Here is a 25,009-nt window from a genome sequence, read left to right as displayed (position 1 = left end):
AGCTGTTTGTTTGAGGGGATGTGTGTCCTGCTGAAATGGATGTTTTAAAAAACGAGCTGGACTCGGGGAGAAAAAAAATGAATGGAAGATTTTGTTTGAGTTAGTCATACGACAAAGACAGATGGAAGAAATATTGAAGCAGCAGTGGACAGCTTCTTCTCAAATGGAGCGCAATACAAAAACACAGCGAGCCCGCACAAGAGCAAGCACACTCCATCACAGCCTCGTGCTATGACGTTTATGGTACATTACAAGACTATATAATGGTTACAGCATGTCCTAGAGCACATTGTTTTGGCAGATTTTTCCATACTATTTATTTGTCTTAACTGAAAAAGCCACAAACCACAGAAGCATAAATGCTGGTTGGGTTTCGTTACACGAGTTGGCTCAGTTGAATCAGTTCGGACTATAAAAAGCTCATATTTAGCACATCTATCCACACCTGTGCTAGTCTGCCAAACGTTCCACCTTGGTTGCTTCCCCTCTCTGCTGCTGGAAAATAGGAAACGTGCCCAGAATTCGTAACAGAATCTGGACGCCATGAAACCCAAAATAGTTGGCAATGAAATGATTTTCTTTATAAACAAAAATGATCGGGGGATTAATAGATAATGTGTTATAATCTGAGTAATAAACCTAAATGTTACAGCTGAATTACATACTGTGGTATACTATAACATTTAATGAAACATTTAAATACATCTGCAAAGATTTACTGTGAAGATCCACAATAGCTTTGCCAGGACTGTACATCGATGGGGCGACGTGCAGTGCAGTGCGTCCATGTCAAGCTACTCCAACACCCAAAGTGTCAAGTTTTTTAGCGAGGTGTGTGTTTATTGTAACATGTGGCATGAAGAAAGGTAATAAATTCAGCTCAGTACTTTATGAAATACTTATTTTACCGTAGACGATCAGCTATGGGCTTAAAGTCTGCCTTTCTTAATTGTAGCCATGTGTTACATTTAGCTAAAGGGTCAAAGCGAATAGCTAAATACACAAAAGAATCCAATGAACCTAAATGTTAGAGCCAGCAATAGTTTTTGAACATCTTAAACTTTATCTCAGGCATTTGGATACATTCATAATATCTGTTCAAACAACTTTGAAAGTAGTCCCATTCTAAGCGGAGCAAAGCTGTGTGAAATGCTAACGTTCTCATATAAATGCAGCGTCACTAACATGTTAACATTATGTGCACCGTCTCAGTTTAGCATGTTAAGCTGAGGTCGACTGATCATCGAACAGCCTTGAATAAAATCAAATGCATCCTGGTGTCGGTGCAAGACGACGACATGGTATCATCAAAGTCATTGGGAACTCTACCTGAGGTGAATGTGAGTATACGTAATATCAATCTTTTTGACGGTTGGTCAATAAATATGACTCAGAATCCAAAATGTCAAGAAAGTTATAATATGCTTTAACTAAAAGATCGGATTTGTAAGTTGTGTATGTATAAGATTTAAGAAATCTTCTGTAAATGGTAGTATTTTTTTGTTTTGAATACTATTTGCATGCCTTTTACAGTGTTCTACCCATCTATACTTTGCTGTACGAATGAAGATTTCGGACGAATAAAGGAATTCTGATTCTGAAATACTTTGTTCCTTGCCAAGTAATAAATCCAATTAGTGCAGATGTTTAAAAATGTACAGTATATACAGTATGCAAAGACCGACATCGACACCTTGTTTGGGCGGCCAGTCCACGCCTTTACTTGAAAAGTTGACCAACTTATTGTTTGTGTAAACAGTGTCCCAGCTCTCTGTCAATCAGATGTATTTGTCTTTTTAATTATATATTACATTATATATATATCTCTTTGAGCTAGCAGTAATTTTCCTACACCCTCTGCTGTATCTCCTACATCTGAAATACCTAGATAATCTCCACTGTCCAACAGGGAGTGGTGAGCGTTGTTACAGCATGAAGTGAGCGCTCCAGAGGCCAGCAGATGCCTTGTGTCAGGTTGCATAAACAAGATAAAACACTTTCATCCATCATGCTGCTGAACCCGCAGCTTTAGGCCCTCTTATCCGGCTCAAGGCACCTTGTTGAAGCAAAGACATTTGCAGGGCGCCAACCTTGATATTACCTCATTGGAGATAAATCATGACTGTATACTGAGCTCTACAAATACACTATGCCTTTCTCTACTTCTCGTTGACCTTTGGAGAAAGGTTTCAACATTATTATTGCAAAACTCTTCAGCCTCTAATCACGTCAAAGTATTGAAAGCTTTAGCAGAAGGCAGTTTTAATCTCACATGACAGCAACGTGATGGAAGCTGTGGATTCACAGGATCAACAGCCTGTGGCTCAACTCCATTAAGACATTGAGTCAAAGATCGACCAAAGTTAAGCTCCTGAGTTTCACCCCAGGGTTTGATACTGGTCTAATTTCACAATCTTCAATGTTGCAAATTCAATTAAAAAACTGAATCATTGACTTTATTTAAAGGTCCCCTATTATACTGTTTTTCATCACTATATTACAGCTCTCAGATATATACAGAACATGTCTCTGAAGTGTTTGGCTCCAAAAAAAGATCATTGCAGCATTACCCATAATCCCCTCTGTTTCAGCCCTGTTTCCAAAGTGCTGATTCTCTGTCTGTGTCTTTAGATGAAAATAAGGAGCCCCCCCCCCCCACGCCCCTCTGAGAGATATCTGGTTACAAAGAACACAATGGTGCTCTAGGAGGAGATTCAGGTGATAAGGTGGGGGGTGGTTGCTGATTGGCTAATGGTTACACAAGCCAACAAAACGTTATGACATCATAAAGTGGCCAAAATCTGATCAGCTCATTTCCAGACAGGTTTTTATAGAAATGGATCAAAAAGAGAGAGAATCTTTGTTCCTGAAACTTTCAGAGTCTCTTTCCACAGAGGGGACACATGTTGATGTAGAAGAGACATGAAGAAGAGGGGACACGTGGTTATGAATAAAAGACGTGAACGAGTGGATTTTGCATAATAGGTGACCTTTAAGTGTATTACAGATTTCTCATAACTGTATAAGGTTAATTGAAAGCAATAATAATATTAGGTTCCACTTAAAATGACTGCTTTCAACTAACCTAATACAATTAAGACAAGATAAGACTTTATTTATCCCGGAGGAAATTGTTGTGCCAGAGTAACATTATTATTTTTTCATTATGTGAAATCTGTTGACGGAATACGCTCAGTGTTGTACGTCAATATTGATGTCGTTCAATAGGAGAGACGACACTGTGACTGTTTTTCGGTGGTATTTCAATGTTGAACCCGTGGTGAGTCATGCAGCGAGAAGAGAAAGTTGCCCACAGTGGAAGCTCCAGTACTGTACGGGGCCCACCTACAGATCTGCCCTTTGTCTCCACAGCTGCACATTGTCTGTTTCCTTACCTGCTAACTCTGTTCCATTCACAAAGTAGACTCAGTAGAAACATTAAAGCTCGATTGTTCGGACTTTTAGCTGACGTGGATGATCAAAGCGGGTCGAGGTGAACTTCCAAGGGGCCTGGAAACAGCTGTGGAGTTTATATAAAAATGATGGTAAATTATTGAGGTCACCATATTAAACGTACTCATAGTTTTACCCCCTTTGGGATGGTGCTCATGTGGAACTCATTTTCATCCTCCTCTTCATAATATCCTTGATTTTATTGGATTGAGTCGACTTGGCGCAGAAGATCTGAATGAGTGTCTCACATAGAAATCGACCGCATCCTGCTCCTAAGCCAGCATGAAAGCAGGGTTTTTTCTTCTGGTATGAAAGCCGCGTTATTAGCATCAAAAGCTCATTTTGTGACTCTTATTACAAATCAATTTCTCGCTGGGAAGCCTGCAGTGACTTTTATTAACTTTGGATCACACTTGCACTGTAGCTGTTGCAGCACAGAGTGGAGAAAAAACACAGGCCTTTGATGCATGTGCACGCCTGGTAAAGCACTTAAAGCTCTGTCTTATGATAACAAAAGTAAAAAATGAAGATTTGAGTTTAATGGTGTACATACAATTCCTTTCGACAGCATTTGGGCCGTTCTTCGCTCTGAGTGGACTCGGAGCGCTTCAACGGAGTAAACACTGTTAACAGACACTTGGAAGGTTTCAGTGAGGAGAAAGGGGGATTGTTTGGGTGGATTTTGGCAGCGGTTTTGGCGTACACTTGTACTGGTAATGGTATGAAAGTGGGGGCTGTCGGTTTTGGATTTTTGGTAAATGCACCATTATTTATGAGTCGGGTGGGCTGAGCAGGACAATAAACTTTGGTTTCTGGGAAAGCCATTGAATTTTACTAGACTTTCTAGAACCTATACGAGTAAGGCAAGAAAAAAAAAGACAAACCAGAAAGTATTTAACAAGTGCAAAAAGTGTTTCCATATTCAGCTGCTCCCCTGGGTTGACAGTCACGTGCGACCGATGTGACACTCAAAGTGCTGACTGGAAACACCCACAAGTGCTGTGTACGTTGTGATGTTGATGACATTAAACCACAGACAAAACGTAAAAAAAAAAAAATGCACCGCATAATTTATAATACCGCTTGCTTGTTAAATCGCCAGGCACTTTTGTTGCTGGTCAAATCACAATAAACATCATTTGATCTCTTTGTCATGAGCTCAACATCAATCGGACCTTTGTTTTAGGGGTTCTTCTCGAATCGAGTGACACTACATTGAAATAAGACATTCAGTCATCATTCAGTTGCAAGAAGAAAAGGAAACAGTACAACCATGTGTAACAATCTGTATTGCATGCAGGACGCCATCTTTTCAAGTCTGTAGAATATGAAATGCTGACTGATGTCTTCATCGATTAAGTCAAGCAACATCTGCTACTATAATGCTAACGCTAGGTTGAAATGGTTCAAAATGCGGTGTTTGAACCAAAGCATAACCGTCCATGTTGGTGGGAAAGGGGGAGTCGATTATTTGTGTCAGAAAGAACGAGACCCAGCACGGTTAAAGGCTCAACAATGGCCTAATTGACTTGTTAAGAAGGCAGTGGTTTGGTCTGGACCCGTAGATGCTTCAACATGTTGGCAGACAGGATATTGGACCCCTGTGTGGTATACACCTGAAGGACAATCCCCATTGTCCTGTCGGATAGTAACGGCTGGAGCCCAGGAACTGCTCTGGACTGGATGTTAAACCCTGGCAGCAGAAAAGTACAGCTTTGGCCAGGAAAGTCAACCAAATGGGCTGATTCTTCTCATTCAACCCAAAGAACTCCACACAGCTGCACTTTCATTCACTGCCAGGGAAGAAGACAGTCTGAAAGGGGGAGAGGAGAAAGAGAGGCGGAGTGGGGAACAGTTGGGGGCTTTCGGACTGGACCAGTCTCAAAGACCAAGAGGGTTGTTTTCTTTACAAAAACAGAAGAAAAGAAGCGGCCTCATCTTGGACATCAGATTCTATTTTGGGGTTGTGGGCAATCACACAAAATCCCTCAGTTATTTTCTTTGCGTAATTGGGAGCGCCTTTGCCAAATTACAATCAAAGCGGGAAGATGGTGATGTGTTCAGGCCCCTGTAGGAACGATAAATGCTGTGAGTCTCGTCTCTATTCCTCAGAGGAAATATTTCTGCCAAAGGCTCCTTGATCTTTATCCACATAGCTTGAGTTTTACTCATTTCCTCATCGTTTTTCCATTAAAGTGAACACGGACACACTTCACGAGCTCATGTGACTCTCTGGGAGTTGCGGCAGGTCACAAAGAAGAAAAGAGCTGAAGCTATACGGACGTTTCATCTCAGGAAGACGGGCAAAGGTGCCGTTTAACAGATGAAGAATCTGCTGCTGCAGCAGAAACACCTGTTGCTCTCCGAGTTCACCACAACACCCACGTACTGCTGTTCTGCAGCGACACTACCTCCATGAGCTAAGGTCACGGCAACAAAAGAAAACACATGCGGAGAGACAAGTAAAGAGAGAACCGTGAAAATATTCCACAATTTGAAGACATATTTACTGATCAAGGGGGATTAGTTGGCAGTGTGGCCAAAAAGGTTGAAACATACGCGGTGAAAAACAGAGACAGTGAAAACAATATGGCACACACGCAATACCAGTGGCAGCGTTGAAGGTGTCAAACCACACAGGAAAACACACATAGAAACAGAAAACATAACAAGATAAAGATGCAAAACCAAGAGCGCCAACACATATAGAAATGTGCTGACAATTGAAAAAACATAACGAAAAACAGAGACAAATAACACACCACACGCAGAAGCTTCAAATCTGAAAACATGCATTCTCAATTGATGTGTGTTGTCAAATTGACGAATGACTTTCTTAACTTGCCGGTGTTTTATTTATTTGCAGCATCTCTTTCTAAATGCTGAGCATGTGTTGTTCAACTGATGTTTTATTCAATTGCAGCAGTGCGTTGACTTCGCAAGGCCCCCCTGAAGCTAACACTAACCAGCGATACCTTCGTCGAGAGTGGTAATGGAAAACAATAGATGTCCTGCAGTGTGTTCATCCTGTGATCTGCAGATAATTCGAAGCATTCTACTGGCAATAAAGACAGGCATCAAACAAGGTTTCAACGAGCCAGGGTAATGATAAAAGCACAATCAATTATCACACGCCTAGGAATCAGCACATGTTCTGGGTCGACTGAGGACTCGCAAACAACAGATCCTATTCTCACTGCTCAACATCACTTTAATTAAAACCACGCTACCGTTAATCCACACATCACCGAGAGCTAATTTCCAATTGTCTCATTTACGATAGGGGAGCTGTTGTCAAACAGAAAATGCAACCATGTCAGAACGTGTCTTCTTCCCCAGCAGCATCTGGAGGAATATCAATAACTGCAGAGAAGAGACGTCCAATCCAATAAATCAGCGAAGGGTAAAGTGTGAGAAAAGTGGGCAGGGTCGCACGGGCGGTTGGCTTTGTGTATTGTCCAGAGCCGGACACATGGACGGTGTAATTCAAGTCCAGGAGTGACCACACAGGGCCGGTTGTGAGGTCTGAGAGAGCTGCAGAACGGAGACAGATGGGGCAGGGTTTTTCGGTGAGAGAATGCTTTCCACTGTTCCTACGCCATACAAAGCCCATTGATTTTCTTCCCCTGCGTTGAGTGAGGAGCTGAGGAATATCTCGTTTCAGTGTCCGCCGCATGGTCATGACACCTGGACCAGGGTCAGGGCTGTCCGGTCCCCAGCGGAGGCACGCTGAGCCCAGGGGGTGAGTGGACACAGCAAGCAGTAGATTCCTCCCCGTGTCCTTTAAACCCTTCCTACCACAAGTGAGTGTGCACTTGCGTATCATCAGTGCGCTGCATTGTGTGTCATATATCTGTGTTCATCGTCTCTTTTCTATAGCTCGATGGCTTTGACCTTTGCCGCGACCCCTGGTGTGCCAGTGGAAAACCAAACTCTCCCTTCCCATGAGCCCTCTGGACAGACAGAGATTGTTCCTCAGGAAACGCAGGTCAGGAAGTCAGAGGAGGAAGCTGGCCTTTCGTTCTAAATAAAACCCTCCTCTCGAGAATCGGACAGTTAATCTCCTTTAAAGCCACACACTCTCTTGTTTTGTTGCTACATTCGCAACCAAATATCATATTTAATACTCTGTTTTGCTGCGAGATTGGCCATGACGGGGGCTTTCAATTCCAAGATGGAGTTTGTTTTGATCGTGATTGTAATGCCGTGACGTGTCGAAGCAATCCAAATGAGCAGAGCATTGACGATCCCACCCAGTGTGAGCGGAGGGGCAGTGGAAGTGGAGAGGATGGGCACGCGGGAGCGAGTCATGGGAACGACATCAGCAAGAGCAGCTGGCGGTTCACCACTAACAATGCTGTGGCTACCCTTACGGACAATTAATCGCTTCTCGTTCTCATTCTGCTCCCTCGTTCCCTCACCCCGTTCTCTCTTCACCCTACAAGACGACCACAGTCCTCCCATATGAAACTGGCAAACATACCATGACACATGAAAGGAGGCGATCGTGGATGTGCCGGCTGTCAAAGCTTACAAGAACCGGATCACGCAAATTGGGATGTTGGGAAGAGAATGTAAACAGAGAGGAAACCCCACGTGGTGTTAATGCGAACGTGGGCCGACACAGTACAACATATTTATGAAAGCTTGTTTAACTTGACTCTCCTTGACCTCTCATTGCTCGACTATCTGCCCTGACAGTATTAAGAAAGACGTGCTGGGAAAAAATGGGAAGTTATCGCGGGGTTATGTAATCTACGGCTTATAATAGGACAGTTTCTGTAACATATCATGCTTCCAGTGGTCAGATGTTCATGTGGTGAAGTAATGTTCGTAAGAAAAAAATGTAGGTTCTTGGACCTAACTCAAGTATTTCCATATTAAGTCTTTTTGTACTTAATGTTGGACTACTTTAATTTCACCTTTTGAACCTTTATTTTGTGATCTGGCCAAGAAGGCAGCAAATCACAAGTACAATAAAAAACAGTATGTAAGACTTAGGTAACTTTGAATGACATATCAAGTTCATTTTTACAGGTTAAACTACCTGTAGTTAAAATCAGCTTAACCTAAAAACTCTAAAAAAAACGAAATATGTAAAGACTTTGTACCAATGATGAAATTATTTGATTATATAACACTCAACAGAACAATGTAATTAAAGTACTTTAACTTTACACATCTTAAGCATTCATAAGCAAACATTCAAAACATTGCTGATAACACTCTGTACTTACCCTTATTCTGTATTCAGGACGTTAGCCTGTAACAAAGTATTTTTACATTCTGGCAATACTACGTGTGCTTAAGACATAAAACAGTTTTTATCACAAGGGGAATGATAGTGCAGCAGTAACATGATAGGAAACAGATTGCAGATTGCAGAACTAAGAAAGATAAACACAATATAAACAGTAAAGAAAAGTAAAATATATCTAATGTTCAATCACCGGGTGCTCGCTTGTGATTGACATGAATAACTTAGTTATATTTTCACTCCAATGTAAAAGATGAAAAACACATTATAGTGAAGAAGTGACGTTCCACTTAGTGTGTGTGTGTGTGTGTGTGTGTGTGTGTGTGTGTGTGTGTGTGTGTGTGTGTGTGTGTGTGTGTGTGTGTGTGTGCGTGTGTGTGTGTGTGCGTGTGCGTGCCAGTAGAATTCATCAAAAAAGTCCCCAGAATACACATGATGTACCCTGAGGCCTTAAGAAATACTACTTATTTCTTCTTTAAAATGTCCTTTAATGAGCCTGTGGTCACTAAGTGGGATGTGGTGCAGCACAGCGGGACATTACCCCACTACTAGTCTGAGCATTTGTGTTTGTGTGTAGCTGATAAGTCTCTTTGCTTCACACAAGGCCATAAAGTTAGTGTGTCAGTGGAAAGGCTGATTACACAATGCACAGGCTTGTGCTGAGTCCTAATTCACCTCAAAGCCACACGAGGAAAGGGCTGAGTTTGACTGTGAAGACTTAAGTGTCTAATCTTAGAAATCCTCAGTAATTCTGATTAGCTGAATGCTTTGGAGAAATATTGAGATGTGACAGTAAAAAGAGAGGGGAGTAAAAAGGAAATGCTGCAACAAGAGGAAAGGGGAAAACCTGCCCTCTGTTGGCGTTAATGTGGAACTACAGTAAACTGTTGCTTCAACACACTGTCACCACGGACAACTTCCAATTTGCTGAGATTCCCCATGACTTCTTTCATCTCCCGTTCGGGAAGATAAAAGATTTAACATCCAGGCATCCCACTTAAATGTTATCAGTGACCTCAAGCCTCTTCCTCCCTTGTAAGGAGGGGGTCATCGGCGCAGGAGGCAGGAATCAGCCATGCAGCAAGGGCTGAGGAGTGACTGACTGCAGCAACAACACACACTGATGAGCCAGAGGAGGACAGCTCTGACCTCGAGGAGCACAAACCCTCAGAAACTAAGTCTCAGGAGAGAGCTCCACTCTTTCACAGTGAGGGGAACATCCTGCAGGAGGAGAGCAGAGATATAGCTCGTTTCTCTTTGTGTTTTTAACTTGGGAAGAAGAATAATGGGTCAGGAAAACCTCGTAACTATTCCTCCTTTCACTTTTGCAAGAGTCAAAACAATCAGTCCAATTTTTTAAAGAGTCAATCAAGAACCAACAAATCTGTGTTTACTTTGATAGTTGGTTTATTAAGTCCAGTCATTTTCAAACAATCTTAACTTTTCATTTGTGGGAATTTACTTATTTTATTTGTTCTTGAATATATTTGGATTTTTTTATTCAAGATAGTGAAAGACATCACCTTAGGACAAGAAGGGTTTGCATTGCAGTCAGCAAACCCCAAATATACGGATGCATTTCAACATACGTCGTTTCTTAACAAAACAAAGATGTGCTGATGTTTGCCAGGCACTGTGTGAAAATTATGTGTCTGCATGTTTTAAACAGGAACACATCTGACAATATCCCCCGAGACAATTTCATTTGGCAGGAAACAGGTGCCTCCTCCTAAACCTGGAAGGACGACTCCTCCGCACAATATCAGGCAGGCACGATACATCTGAGAGTATTAAAGTAAACAACTGCAGTGTGGGGGCTTCTTGAGGTTAAGAAGACATTTCATATCAGGTTTTTTGTGTCCTGCACCCTGCTGACCTTGTGGAGTTCAAATTTGTACGAGCTCTCTGTCTTACTTAAATAGCTCGTATTATCTTTAATGTGTGACATGTTATGGGTCTTTAAGACCTTTTACAACAACCAGGAACGTTTTGTGCTTAAAATACAAAATGGTTATTCCCCTTCTACATCCCTGCTGTAGTTTGTCCTCAGAGGATCAATCCGATGTACTAAATCAATCACTGACAGAGCCTTTGAACTGCAGACGTGATTTCCAGCGAGTCCGTCATCCCAGCCTGTCGTCTGTGAAAACACTCGGGGGGGGGGGGGGGGGGAGATTACACCAAACAGCCCTGGCTCGTAAAACTCTTTTAATGTTAAAACACACCCTCGCTCCTTGCTGTGACAGGGTCCAGAATATCTCAGAAAGATACCTAACATTAGCTCCTCAAAGGTCAGACTTGGATCAGAAATGTTTGAAATGAAAGTGCTGTTTCTGGCCTCTTTCTAACTCAGCTAAATTCAACTTTTCACTACAAAAACAACTTCCCCTGCCTCCTTCGCGTCTGCTGTTGAGACAAAGCTCTGCACCCCCTGTGCTGCTCCTGTATAGGCTAAGAAGAGGAAGGGAAAAGGGAATGTTTTGCCTCTTTCTCTCTCCCCACCCCTCTTCCCTCACCTCCCTGGGGCAGCGCTCTGTAGTAATAAACGTCCCCCATAAATCTCCCCCTCACGCCATCATCCCCTCCTCCAACTACTTTTTTTTTTTTTTTTCGTGAACAGCTTCTTTTCTTCTCCCCCCCAACCCTGCCTTTCTTTCGCCTCCTCTCTTTTCTATTGCAACCCAACCCTGACATTGACTCTGCACATGGCCCATGGCTGCTCTGTCATGGATTCAGAGGGAAGGAGGGAGAGAGGGAGGACAATAGACTTTGTATAGGTGAAACCAGTTCTTTCATATGTTTCTGCAAACATCATTGTCACCGGCTGTGGTTGAATCTGGTGAGCTCACTCGTGTATCAGGTTATCGCCTACCTGATGGAATGACACATCCCTGCACATAAGCAGAAGAGTTCACACCAGCTGGTGAGGAAGAGGAGCTGTAATAGAAACAGTAGGAGAATAAACGTTTTAACAGGCAAATAGCTGTGGTCGGGAAAGAGTTAAAAGGCTGCCTGAATTCACCGGAAAGTCCCACAAGTGACGTTACAGTCCAGCAATTAAGAGTAAATTAATTACAGAGTGGATGGTAGCTGAAACCCTGAGGACAGTGAAGCGCCTCCCAGTAAACAACTCCAGACTGCTTGACGGAAATAAAGTTGTAACCTACTTTTTGCTACTGGTTTTTAAGATCTACTGATAGTAAGTTAGTTGTTTTTCCTTTGTCAATAAAGTTAGGACACTATACCTCTAAAAAAGTTAATGAACACAGCATGTAATGTACTATAAGTCTAAATAATCACTTTTGATGTAAAATCTGAAGTTTACACTGACTACTATGGTTTACTTAAGAGTTGAGGATATAAAGTGTGTTAGTTTTACTTCATGTTGGTTAGAAATAAGGCCGACAACTGCTTAGTATTCATACTGCGTGCTACAGTGTAGTAATCTCAAAGCAACTGACAACCCACTGCAAGTTTGTCCCCTCAGACAAGAAAAAAAAAGTTGACTGAAAGTGAACGCCCAGCGCTTCGAGGCTCCTCCTGCAAAGGATTAAAAGCAAATGTCGGGGCTGGTGCAGGGCAGAGGGGGAGTTCTGCAGGGTCAAAAATATACAGGAGCTGCAAATCAGAAACTCAGCAGACCTGCGCAACTTTTCCAACAACCACACTTTTTTTGTTTTTTTGTATTACTTTCGATTGAACCCTGGTCGCTGCAAAGATGACCACAGCCGTGGTGTCGCCTTTTTTTGACTTCGAAATAATGAACAAGGTAGCTTCACAACTTTTTGTCTGTCTGTGGTTCTCTGTAGTGTGTGTTAGCCTGTTAGCAGCAGAGGGTTAGCCGCTGTGGAGGAATGATGAGCTGCATGCCCGCGTCCCTCGGCTCTGTGGAGGCTTGTTTTGTTTTGCGCTTTTGATTTGTTTTCCGCCTCTCTTTGGCTAAGACTGTTTGCTTTTTCGTGCATGTTGTTTCCTGTCTAAACATCGTTATTTACTTTGAAAGAGTGTCTAAGAGTGTGCCGAAGCATGCTGGTAACTTCACATTAGGTGTAAACACTTGTTGAAATGTAAAACTTTCATTTCCAGCATGTGCCACGTCAGTTTTAGTTTAATATGAAGTTTTGCCTATGAGTTATGGTGCAGTTTCAGACGTCAGCTTGAGTTGATTCATGAGAGCATTTTAGCGCCACTTTTAATACTCTTCACAAAGCAGCCACATGCTCGCTAATCATTGACTAGATTTGTCTGACTTTTACCTATGATTGCTCCTATAAAACAGTTTCTATGATTAACCTTGTTAATATTTGTTGGGAAATCCCTTTTTTTCAAAACGGTTTACGGGTCAATGCTCAGTTAACTTCACGGCACTGTTTTCATTTGCATATATTTTCATGTTTCATTACAGGGTTTTGTATTCTTCGCGGATTTTTAAGTAGATTTCACTCTGGTGGCATGTAAAACTCATGTAAATCTGTGTCTAACCCAGTTATCTCCTGTAGTTTGGATGTGTATTGAATAGCAGATCAATTTTCTCTTGTAATTCAGCAGGATGCTTTGCCACTTTCATTATCTTTCAAATGATGCAGGCTCTTTGTAGCCACTAACAGCCCTGTGGCCTCATGTGCTGCTGCTCCATTTACCAAACAGGCACACATTCCTAACCAGGGCAACTTGCCAAACCAGCTGCTGGTCTATAGGCCTGTATCCGCTTGTGTTGTCAGAGCCAAAAAGAACACAGTCATGCAAGAGGAGGCTGTAGATTTCTCTTTCTGGCCCACTAGCTTTCATTAAAATCAGAACCACATTGACTGTCAGTCCTGGAGAATATGTTGAATATTTTGTACTCATGATGTGTGTTCTTTGTGTCTTTTGCAGAACAACAAACTGCTGAGCTTCAACAACAACCTGGGATCCCACCATCCCATGTCTGTCCCTTGCAATGGCACTAATGTGTCCATCTGCAGCCCCACCGGAGCCCTGCTGGACAGGAAGGCGGTGGGATCTCCCCCGATGGGGGGCGTGTACCAGCGGCGGCACTCTGTCAGCAGCACAAAGTTCAACCAGAACCAGTTTCTGAACAGCCTGAAGACAGCGGACCACTCCTCACTCATCTCAGGGCTTGGCAATGCCAGCAACAACAAGGAGAACCGCATGCGCGACCGCTCCTTCTCCGAGACGGGCGAGCGGCTCCTCAAACAGTGCCTGGGCCCTGCGAGTCCCACCGGAGGCAGCCAGGTGAACTCCAGCCGCTACAAGACGGAGCTTTGCAGGCCCTTCGAGGAGAACGGTTCCTGCAAGTATGGTGACAAATGCCAGTTTGCTCATGGGATCCATGAACTGCGCAGCCTGAGCCGCCACCCTAAATACAAAACTGAGCTGTGCCGCACCTTCCACACCATCGGGTTCTGCCCGTACGGCCCTCGCTGCCATTTTATTCATAATGCTGAGGAGCGCCGAGGACCCCCCCAGCAGTGCTCCCCTCTTAACTCCTCCAACAAAATGGAGAGGCCTCGACTGCAGCACAGCTACAGCTTCGCAGGCTTCTCCAGCTCAGGGGGGCTGAGAGACAGCCCCACCTCTGTCACCCCTCCACCCATGTTCTTCCCTGATGAGGTCCCTGACTGGCCCAGCAGTAACCCCTTCACCTACTCCAGCCAGGAGCTGGCCAACTTGTTCGGGCCCAGCCTCAGCGTGGGTCCTGTGGGCACAGAGCCCAACACCCCTGCACCTCCCTCTCCAACAAGCACACCTTACTATTTCAGGCCCATGTTGGAGTCCCCTCAGATGTTCGAGTCTACAAAAGGCCCTCCCTCCGACTCCCTGTCAGACCAAGAGGGCTACCAGAGCAGCTCTGGAGGCAGCCTGAGCGGCTCAGAGTCCCCCACGCTGGATACCACCCGCCGCCTGCCCATCTTCAGCCGCCTCTCCATCTCTGATGATTAAACTGCACCCAGTGACTTTAAGTTCGATGACACAAAGAGAACACGGCACTCCCCTCTACCTCTGCCCTTTTCTTAGCTTCCCTCACACAACACTTTGTTAGCATTGAAATCATGCAGCCAATTAAGGGAACTCTCTCTGAACTCAAACTATCATTTCATCCCTGTCAATCTGCACAGCAAGTTTTTAAAAAGTACCCTTCCATGTGTCATAGTGCCAAAAAAAAGGAAATTGAACAATGAAAATCATCACGAGAACAACAATTGACTGTTTTGCCAGGTGCCACTTGTTTTTTTCTTCTTTCTTCTTCATTTGTTCTTGAATGTGTAGCAGCACAAGTGGCCTTGGAAAGGGGAGTGCATTGCACTAGCCCCCTCTACCTTCTCCCCCCTCCTCCCCCGACGATACCACTTCCCCTGAGCTAGCTAGAGGGTGTTCACTAACGTAACTTAAGATCTACCACAGCCGTTTTTACAGACCGAGTTGAGACAAAATGGAAAAAAATAAAGACCCTGAAAGATATGAATAGTTTTTAAACAGAATGAAAAGTGCCTGGACGGTTTCTGCATGTGTTTATGGTGAATGGATTACTGTTTGTTTTTGGTTGTTTCTCATTTGCCCCCCGTCACAGTTCTTCACAAGTCTTAATGTAATTGTGGACTTGGTGAGTCTGCAGGAAGGACTTTGAACTGGAAGTTGGTTATGATTCCCCCCCCTCCTGAATTTTCTCCTCCTGTTGCTGGTCACTGGCTCTTTTTTTTTTTTTTTGGGAAGGAAGTCTCGTTATCAAACTGATCATTAAACCTGTAAGACTTTGTCCCGCCTCTCAACCCTGCCCACCCCACCTTCATCCTCGCTGATCTGGGGAATTCCAGCCTTCCCATGGTGCAGTTGTACATCCTGCAACTGGATGAGATCTCCAAGCTATTTGACTTTACTTCTCCCCCACGTTAGTACCTGCTCTGAGGAGCACTCTGTACTCATTACATCCCTTTTTTTTGCTTTCTTTACTTGATAATTATTTTTTATTAATGTTGTTATTACGTTTATTATTGTTTTGAAAAGCGTTCCCGATGGAAAGTTTGCGTGTCACTGCTTATTTAACTTATCAGAACATATTTATTGCTGATCATATGCATTTTTTGTTAATTTTGTTTTGTATTTATCTGGATAATGAACAATAGAATATATTTTCTTTTATGTTAAATTATGATCTTCCATATTAATCTAAAGATTGTGAAGACGTTTTTGTCAGTTTTCCTTTTTTTCACAGTTTAATATATTGTACTTCAATGACTTTTGTTCTGCAACTACACTTTGTCAAAAATGAAACTTAATTTAAAGCAACAAAAACAAATGCAACAAAAGCTGTTTTGCGTTTTGATTATTTATTGTACTTTTTTTCTTACTCCTTATTGGACTGGCTTGTATTCATTCCGGATCGTTCCCCCTTCAAACCTGACAATAATCCGACAGTACAGTAGCTAACTGTTATCACATAGATTCACTTTGTCTCAGATCAGAGTATTTACTCAGTACTTGGGTTTATGGTGGAAGTAAAGGGTTGCTCACATCAGAGGAGATTTAAGAGACTGGTAATTCTGAATGTCTTCTGTCAGTAATGTTCTGAAACCCAGTCTGTTATTACAAGCAATAGCTGTGACCAAATGGGTTGAGGAAGGTTTAATTTGATTGGATGCTTGATGCACTCGTTTGGCCCCCTCTGACCATTGGAAGTGCCTCTTTGAATACATTCCAGGTAGCTAAGGCCTCTCTGCCTTTTTTATATTTGATAAATGGAGGACAATTAAGTTTTTGTTAAGTCTGTGTTGCCTTCACTTGTTCGGAAGAGGTACACGGATTTTGACACAAAGAAAGTAAAACAGTTGAATGTATTTTTTCAGCCATGTTTTTTTCACTACAGCAATTCTGTGAGTTTATATGAAAACCTGTTTTCCCCCGTCTTTTGTAAGTATTGATTGCAGTTAAGTCAATAAACCCCGTATTTTTGAAAAGTTAAACTGTGTTTTGCGTGTTGTACTTTTGAAAGCTACACATTAAAAGCAGTTCAACGCATGCATGACTCTATCAAATCTGTTGAGTGGTTGAAATACACTCTTTAGTCAGTGCTATGAAGATGTGTCGTTATCAAGTTACTTTAAACTAAACTTCTCATTTGGTGGTGTTTGAACATTGGCACACTGAGTAGGCCTTCAGGGAATTCAGTTGTTTTAAAAAGGTGGTGTTAAAGTTAAAACGCCACTTAGAAATCATAGAAAGAAATACACTCTTATATCTCCAAAGTGTGCTTAGCATCAAAGTAATCCAGTGATAGTTCTCTAAATGCATGGGTACATTGCTAACAAAAGTTGCAAACATGTGGTATACTTATTGATGCACATTTTAGCAAAACAAAAAGACTTGAAGGTAGCCCACAGCAACATACTACTTTAGTGTCATCCCTGCTTTACATAATAGGACACTATGTTTACAAATGTTCTATTTAAAGTGAAATATGGGAAATAGAAGTGGCTGCTTTTCTGCATAACGCAGAACTAAAGGGAGTTTCACTGTTGTGGAAAGCGATTGGTGCACAGAGGAGCAGTCGGGGGTATTGACCTGGGGATGATCAAACTGAGCGGTTTTGGTTACGCAGAGACAATAAACTCCCGGTTTCAGGAGAAATATTGATCAGCGCTTTCATCGCTACATTTCTAAGAATAAGAAAAGGTTTGCTGAGGTCATCTGATCAGTTGTCCTGAGGTTACAAATAAACTCACCAATACTCATGTGAGGCTATTCCAGTTAAGTAGAGGATAAAAAACGTTATATGAACACGTGTTGTCATTTATAAATGTGTGCATAGATAAATAAATCCATTTTGCCTTTGATATAAGCAGTGGTATTTGATTTCAGTAACAACACACTGCAGCTTCCCCTTCATACACTGCAGTCAGCATCCGCACTGCTTCTGCTTTCGCTCTCCGGACACTTCCGTGCGTCCATGTTTATATTCTCTCCGATTGCAAAAATGAGCCGGAACAGGAACTCCCTTCCCTCCACACAATGGTGGGTGCTGACCCCTCACAGCTGACCCGCGGAGGCCTCTGTGTTGCTTCAGAGAACCTGGAGCTCAGATGGTTGTCTTGTTCCTTTACTCCCTCCACAAACAACACCCCCCCCCCCCCCCGATCCATCACCGCATCTATCAACAAGCTGCCTCCCTGTTACATCCCCTGCCGGTCAATTAAAACAGATAAGTTGTCTAAAAACATACAACAACATGTGGACGACAAACTGAATTCATGACATATCCTCTCTGCCTTGTAAGGCGGTGATCAACAACACACTTGGAAGACGAAGGAACAATTCAATACCATAAAAGTGAGTTGTACAAAAGCAGCTTACTACACGTGTTTTAATAGTAGTGAATAAATAACAAAAACATACCTTATTGCAACAGTGCATTAGTTATGAGGAAAGTGTTCACACAGGGGTCAGGAATTAAGATATAGCTGACTAAGCAACATTACTATGAATGGAGAAAATCTGTGTAAATGTTTTGTGGCTGACTGAATGAATATGTTTTTAATCTATAGACATTGTTTGGTAGATAAACATGCTTTCGCTCATATTTGATCACCTTTTATTAAACGTGCAAGCCTAGTTTGTGTCAAAGTGAATCCATTCTCAACATGTTGTCCGACAAATATAATAGAAAGGTTTCCAAATATCAACCTAAACCAGGTAAGCATGACGAAAGCATGCTTTGCTGCACTGACACAGAAGAATGTACACTGCATGCAGTTTGAGGGACACAACAGAGGGCTGTTTCCTGTTTGTGTGGTGGTGTGTGTCGAAGCACCTTGAGATGAAGCAGCAGGAAGTGGCTTTCTGAACCTCCAGCAGCAGGTCTCAGGGCGGCGGGGTCGTCTGCTCTTTGATATGTGGCAAAGAGAAAAAGAAACTTCCATTACTTCATGACATTTTACAGCAGGTTGCTTTTTTAATATGGAAACAGCCCTGTGACAGAGTGTCCGGTTCATTCATTGCTTCCTGCTCAACAGGTGTGTAGGTTTACTCTCAGTATCTTTCTTCACCTTTAACCCGTGCCGTTGAGCAAGAGAATGTGGCAGCATGTACACTTTGTAAAATGTGTTATCAGTGGCTCGTTCACCTCTTTGTTTGAGACAGAGGTGAGCAAATAGTACTGGATGTGCCAACTGTGCTTTTTCCCGTATCTGCACTCACAGCTGAGAGCGGTTTGCAGAGACGCAGACACATGCATGACTGCATCGCTGCAGTGTGACAAGGTGATGTGGGAGGGATCATTAATCACCAGACAAGAGTTGAGGTCAACACTGAGTGATGAGGTTAGGTTAGGGGCCATTCACAGGCTGCTCTGTGTGTAGAAAAACATACAGGAATGTTTAACATCCTTCAGACACCAAAATACCAGAGCTCACAAGCCTACATTAGAAACATGCTCCGTGTTGAAACCTGCACTGTTAATGTCAGTGGAGGGACTCATTGTCTCTCTCGTGACCCACGGTGAGAGCCTAAGCCCCGGAGGAACAGCAGTGCATGGTGGTCGAATTGAAAGCAACATTTTGAGAAATATGCGAAGATGAGAAGATCAACACATGATTAGCTTAGCACAAACACTGGAAACAACTAGCCTGAAGCTATCCCAAATGTTACAAAATCCAGTAACTAGCATAATAATAATAATAATTCCTTATATTTATTATAGCGCTTTTCCAGATGCTCAAAGCGCTTCACAAATACACTTTACACATGCATGCAATGGTCATGTACTGTGGACAATACCCACAGGAGCAAGTTGAAGTGTCTTGCCCAAGGACACACCGGCTTTACAGACGCAGCAGCGGCAGCGGGTTTCACCCCTTGATCTGATGATCATTGCACAGCGCACTGCGCCACACCGTCCATCTTAGTACACATTAGTATCATACATGTACTGTGCATCTCCAAACCTTACTTACAGACACATAAAATAATGTTTAATGAATATTTTGTGTTTTACTGGGGTTATATTTCTGACTACCGGGCGGTACACGCAACTCAGGAAACCAATGAGGATGTCACTGCTACCCGATTAGAAATAGTCCAACACATAACCCTCAGTGAAACAGCAAATACTAATTTGTACTGTTTGCTCTGTTAACATTAAACAACTTAGCTGATTCCCCTTGTTTCCTGTCCTTAAGCTAAGCAAAGCTCCCCAGCTGCTGGCTCCAGCAACGTCTTAAACCGTACGGACATGAACGTTGGATTGGTTTTATCGACCCTCGTCAACTTTTTGTAAGAAAGTAATAAGTATCTCCCAAAATGTTGACTTTATGCAGTTTAACTGTGCGAGAATAAAATTCGCCCAGGCTTAAATAATATTGTAATGAACTGAAACCTTTATATTTAGTCTGTTCCCCCCCCTGAGTAACATAATAATACTACAGAAAATACGACAAAAAAAGAAAAAATAAGTACGTGTGATGTTTTTTCTAGAGCAGACAAATGTGTAGCAGCTGTGACAATGAAGAATTATATCTTTGACCTACATCTTGAATATTTACATCAACATATGAGTCCTGCGCCGGTATGGGGTCAGTTGCTTGCTTAAATACTCAACAAGTCATGTGTCTGTCACAGGGATCTGACCTTCGACCTGCTGCTACAGGACAGACCTCTCAACCTTCCTCTGTTGGGTATTCATATTGAAACACAGCTCACCGTCTTGCCTTTAACTCCCCGTCTTCGATTCGTCTGTTGCTTCCAGGCGGGCTTGTGGGGAGTTAGTGTTCTGTTTTCCAAAACAATGAAATTCCGAAATTAATTATGGGGATGTGTTTTATAATTTGTGTTAACAAGAGGCCTTCTCATCCCATCTCTAATCCCTTCCTGACTATCATCAGCCTGTAGCTTTTGTATCATTGTTTGGAAAGTCTGCCTTCTGGAGGGACAGAGGAAGTGGAATATATTTTAAAATAACCTGTTAGTGTAGAATTCAATTCAAATGCTAAATGTTGTATTGAAGTGGGGTAGAGCAGCCTTCGGGTTATGAGTGTTGTCCTGTTTCTAACCTCACCATTCCCCCCCCCACACGCATGTTTCTGGTGAATCACTCGTTTCTCAAAATATCTAATAACGATTTCGCAGTAACCGTCAGCTTTCACGGGTAGCCTTTTAGTAATCTTACTTTAATCTCAGTGCATGTAACACTTTACTTCCCAGTCATGCAGATTTCTGTGCAGCCTGCGGCGGAACGACAGGCTTTATCTCTGCAGGTCTCCAGCCGTATGTGTCACAGTGAGACTGATTGCAGATCAACAAAGACAACAGTCACAGCCACTCCCTGATCCTGTGGGTTTAACCCAGACCTATTATCTACGCGAGCGAGGCCGTGACACACTGCTTACCGAGTAATGACCATTAGCCCTGCCGGGATCCAGTGTCACATGTGCTTTTCTTCTGCTGGTCTAAGTGGCAACCCTTGACCTGTAGAAGAAAAGGAGAGAAAACACATATGTGTTGAGCAGAGGAGCAGAGAGGTGAGGAGCCTTCGGAGGAGAGCGCTGTGATGGCCGCCTGACAGGTTGTGGAAACACACCCTTCCACTCCTTAGTAAACAAACACAGAGCCACTAAACTCTCGCAGAGCCCCGCGCTAATGGACAAGCGATGATTTTTTCCCCTAACGAGACAGTGGCCCAAGTGGAAACAGGAGACGAGGACCGGCCAATGGGAGAGCCCGTCCCGAACCTGACACTGTTGTGCTTTTGGGTTTCTGGTCCACTGGGCCGAGTGAGTCTCTGCCTCAGCTCTCCAGAGAACTGAACCTCTTAACGCTTCCTGCCTCCCAACATCAGGGCCCTGAGTGAGAGAAGTGGGCTGCATTAGCAGAGCAGCACCTGCTGGGAAGTCATATCTTTGACATATATTATTAATTACATCAACATATGCAGGTATGGGCTCGGTTTCCTGCTCAACAAGACATGTGTCTGTCACACGGATCAACACGTTGACATGCCGTTACAGGACAGAACGTTTTAGCCGATACATACATAGAGACAATCACCATTTCCTACCCCAGACATCCCGTTGTTGGGACCGGTCTGCTGACTAAACCACAAATATCAACCGCTTTACTTAGAGGTCAAAACAAAAGTTCCCTTATTACTCAAGAAAACACAACCAAGCAAGTATGGTAGGTCAAAGTGTAACCAAAAAGAGTGTCTGTGAACCCTGATGGATGATAGTTTGGTAATAGTGGTAGTTTGTCTTTGTCTGTCTTCATTTCTAAATGCAAGTGGCTAACCTGTAGTAACATGTATGTGATGCATGATGCTTACTGAGGTTAGCATTTGCCTAGTGAAACATGCTAATGCTAAAAACAGCGTTTCCTCCCACATGATTTTACAGCATCTGTTTCCTCTGGTGGAAGCAACCTCTTTCTCACTTCTTAAACGCAGTTTCTGAACATTTCAATACTGATTGATATGGCTCAGCCGACATGACATACGTATGTGTAAATAAACACACTCCGACAGCCCTGCCCGCCGACACATGGGCACCGGCCCACGATTCCTGCGGAGTTGACTAACAGCTGCTTTGAGTCACTGAGGCCTTTTAAAGGTACGAGCAGAGAGAAAATGACATCAGTGATAGTTTTACAGGAAGTCCTTGCTCCGTCTTGTACCGAGGCCAACTCTTTGCTAAACACACGTTACCATATCAGGAATCTCCCACTCAACGCAGTCACGTGATGTCGATGGAAATTACAAAGTGAAAAAAAGAAAACGTGATGAAACGGCTTCAAGGCCAAAAGAAAATGTGACACTGGGAGTAACTCTCCTGATAATATAACTATGTCTGTATCGTTTTTTTTGTTTGAGTTGTAAACAGGCCGAGATATATGGCCTTCGGAGGTTAGGGAATAGTTAAAAGTGAACTCTGTATCCCCGGCTCTCTTTCAGTGTGTGTGTGTGTGTGTGTGTGTGTGTGTGTGTGTGTGTGTGTGTGTGTGTGTGTGTGTGTGTGTGTGTGTGTGTTTCACAATGATCTGCTGGCTGATGCTCAGAGAGACGAAGATAAGAACTGACTGTGAGAAACCGCAGCTCTCAAACCCACTCACTAAGAAACACACACACACACACACACACACACACACACACACACACACACACACACACACACACACACACACACACACACACACACACACACACACACACACACACACACACCACACACACACACACACACACACACACAACACACACACACACACACACACACACACACACACACACACACACACACACACACACACACACACACACACACACACACACACACACACACACACACACACACACACACACACACACACACACACACACACACACACACACACACACACACACGGCGTACGTGCATGCAAGCTCCGGCTCGCTTATTTGTCTGAACACACAGCACAGCAGCCTCCATGAAAAGGTACATTTAACAGTTGATATCGGGGTCCCTAAGGGACATGCGTTCGCTCCTAATGATTGAGAAATATAGAACCTCAGCAAAGTCACATTTCTCAAGGCAAGTCTTCCATGAAGATATGGCCCAGCCTAAAAAAACCTGTCCTACGTTCACCCTCCAGCCTCCTCTGCTAACCTGCTGCAACATGCACTCGCACAGGGAGGCAGGAAAAAAAGGATTAGAGCGTAACTTCACACAAAGGTCTTTAGAAATGGTGGTGTCAGGATATTAGCAAACCAACAATCCAAAACGGAGGGTACACTGTGGTGTGCTGTTTCTGTCAGAGACGTGCTGTTAACTTTACCACAGGGTGACAGACAGTTTCGTCAATTTAAGATTATTATTATTATTATTATTATTATTAGACCTCAGCTGGGAGTTTGCTCCAGCATTGTGGATTTGAGAATTGAAACTTGCGATTTGAGTCATATTCAAACCACCAACATGATGACTTTGGTTGTGCCTAGACTTGAACAATAACATGTAACGTTTAAATAACTAAATAACACTTTGACCAATGGCCGTCCCTCCCTCCCTGGTGTATTCACTTCCATATCACCGTTTGTATTCAGTCTTATACCGGCACATTATATTTTGGCTACTGCCTGCTTGTCCATAATAAAGCTACCTTAGCATAATCATATCTTATCATTATTTACTCTTAAATCCAGGCTGAAGACTTTTCTTTTTGTCGCTGCTTTTAATTGAACTATTCATATCTTAGACTGCACTTTAACTTTTATCCAAGTATCTTTTCTTTTTATGTTTATTTTATTAGCTTTTATTTTTAATGACTGATTTTAAATGCCATTTTCTTAATGTCTTTCGTTTTTTGTAAAGCACTTTGAATCGCCTTGTGTTGAAAAGTGCTATATAAATCAACTTGCCTTGCCTTTATATTCACTTTGTACATAACTCAAGAAGTACAATTTAAGTCAAAAGCAATAAAACACAATTTCTCAATTCAATACTCTTAGATGTTTTTCAGAAACAGCCTTATTTGATCTGGTATACTTTATGGTGGCTAATGTTAGCAAATGTTAAAGATTGACTTAATATATTTGTTGAGTAACTAAAATGACAGGGTATGTTTTTATTTGTATCACTTTATGACTCGTAAGCTACTAGAACAAAGTGTATGTTGCTGCTATAGCCATATTGATTTGTGTCAACGCTAGCTATAGTACATTGTAAAAGCCACTAGTGTTCAGCTTTACTGTGACCTAAGAGCAAGAGTCTCTTGGGGACATGTATAGCTGTTTACACGTATGAAATACAATAGGAATTTGCTTATGAAGACTTGACTTGTATCATTTGAGGACCGGAGAGTTGATTTGAGATTGGTTTGGATGGTTTTAGACTTCGCCTTGCCCCATAAGACTTCTCCACATCTTTGCATGGGTCATCAGCAGCCCCTGAAGAAGACTAAACCACCTACACAATAGCTCGTTGCGTGGAAAATAATATATGTGTTCTCCGTGGGGAAATCATCTGGGTTTTCCACTCAGGCATCATTGTCATCCGAGTCAGGGAATAACAGGGGAACATGGTGTGTGAGAGCAGGCTGCGGCCCAGAGGAAGGCCGCAGCACAATGCGAGGCGGCGGAGAGTTCTATAAATCACAGCCCTAACTGATTCCCCACCTGTGTCCGCTGTCTTCCCAGAAACAGTCACACAACCAGCTGCCCTGGTGTTGAAAACCATCATGACCACGGCGCTCACCCACAATCATGTGTCGTGGATATCAAACCCCAACAGTGTGTCGAACAAACTACCCCTTTAAGGCAGAAATTGATGTTTTGCCATCGGA

The 25,009-nt window shown here is 42.9% G+C and overlaps 2 protein-coding genes across 2 annotated transcripts in view; one reads left to right on the top strand and one right to left on the bottom strand.

Moving 5' to 3' along the window:
• The window catches only part of plekhh1 (pleckstrin homology domain containing, family H (with MyTH4 domain) member 1), a 222,185-nt gene that overhangs the window by 114,802 nt on the left and 82,374 nt on the right, over positions 1–25,009 (bottom strand). The window contains exons 4-5 of the mRNA XM_071207236.1: positions 21,088–21,166; positions 18,516–18,583 (exon numbers count right to left, since the gene is read on the bottom strand). The gene's annotated coding sequence lies outside the window, so the exon portion shown is untranslated. The remainder of the gene's footprint in view (positions 1–18,515; positions 18,584–21,087; positions 21,167–25,009) is intronic.
• On the top strand, positions 12,277–16,671 carry zfp36l1a (zinc finger protein 36, C3H type-like 1a). Its single transcript, XM_034111890.2, has 2 exons — positions 12,277–12,479; positions 13,586–16,671. Exons 1-2 carry the CDS (start codon positions 12,429–12,431, stop codon positions 14,651–14,653), a joined length of 1,119 nt encoding a protein of 372 aa, XP_033967781.1. The 5' UTR covers positions 12,277–12,428; the 3' UTR covers positions 14,654–16,671.

This window comes from Pseudochaenichthys georgianus, chromosome 22 (genome assembly GCF_902827115.2).
Source record: "Pseudochaenichthys georgianus chromosome 22, fPseGeo1.2, whole genome shotgun sequence".
NCBI lineage: Eukaryota > Metazoa > Chordata > Actinopteri > Perciformes > Channichthyidae > Pseudochaenichthys > Pseudochaenichthys georgianus.
This window is presented reverse-complemented; position numbering and strand designations above follow the sequence as displayed.

Excerpts from the sequence above, each read along its gene's own strand:
- zfp36l1a (XM_034111890.2), top strand. The coding sequence starts at position 12,429 with ATGACCACAGCCGTGGTGTCGCCTTTTTTTGACTTCGAAATAATGAAC. Across the intron at positions 12,480-13,585 it reads ACTTCGAAATAATGAACAAG|AACAACAAACTGCTGAGCTT; the intron begins GTAGCTTCACAA and ends TGTCTTTTGCAG.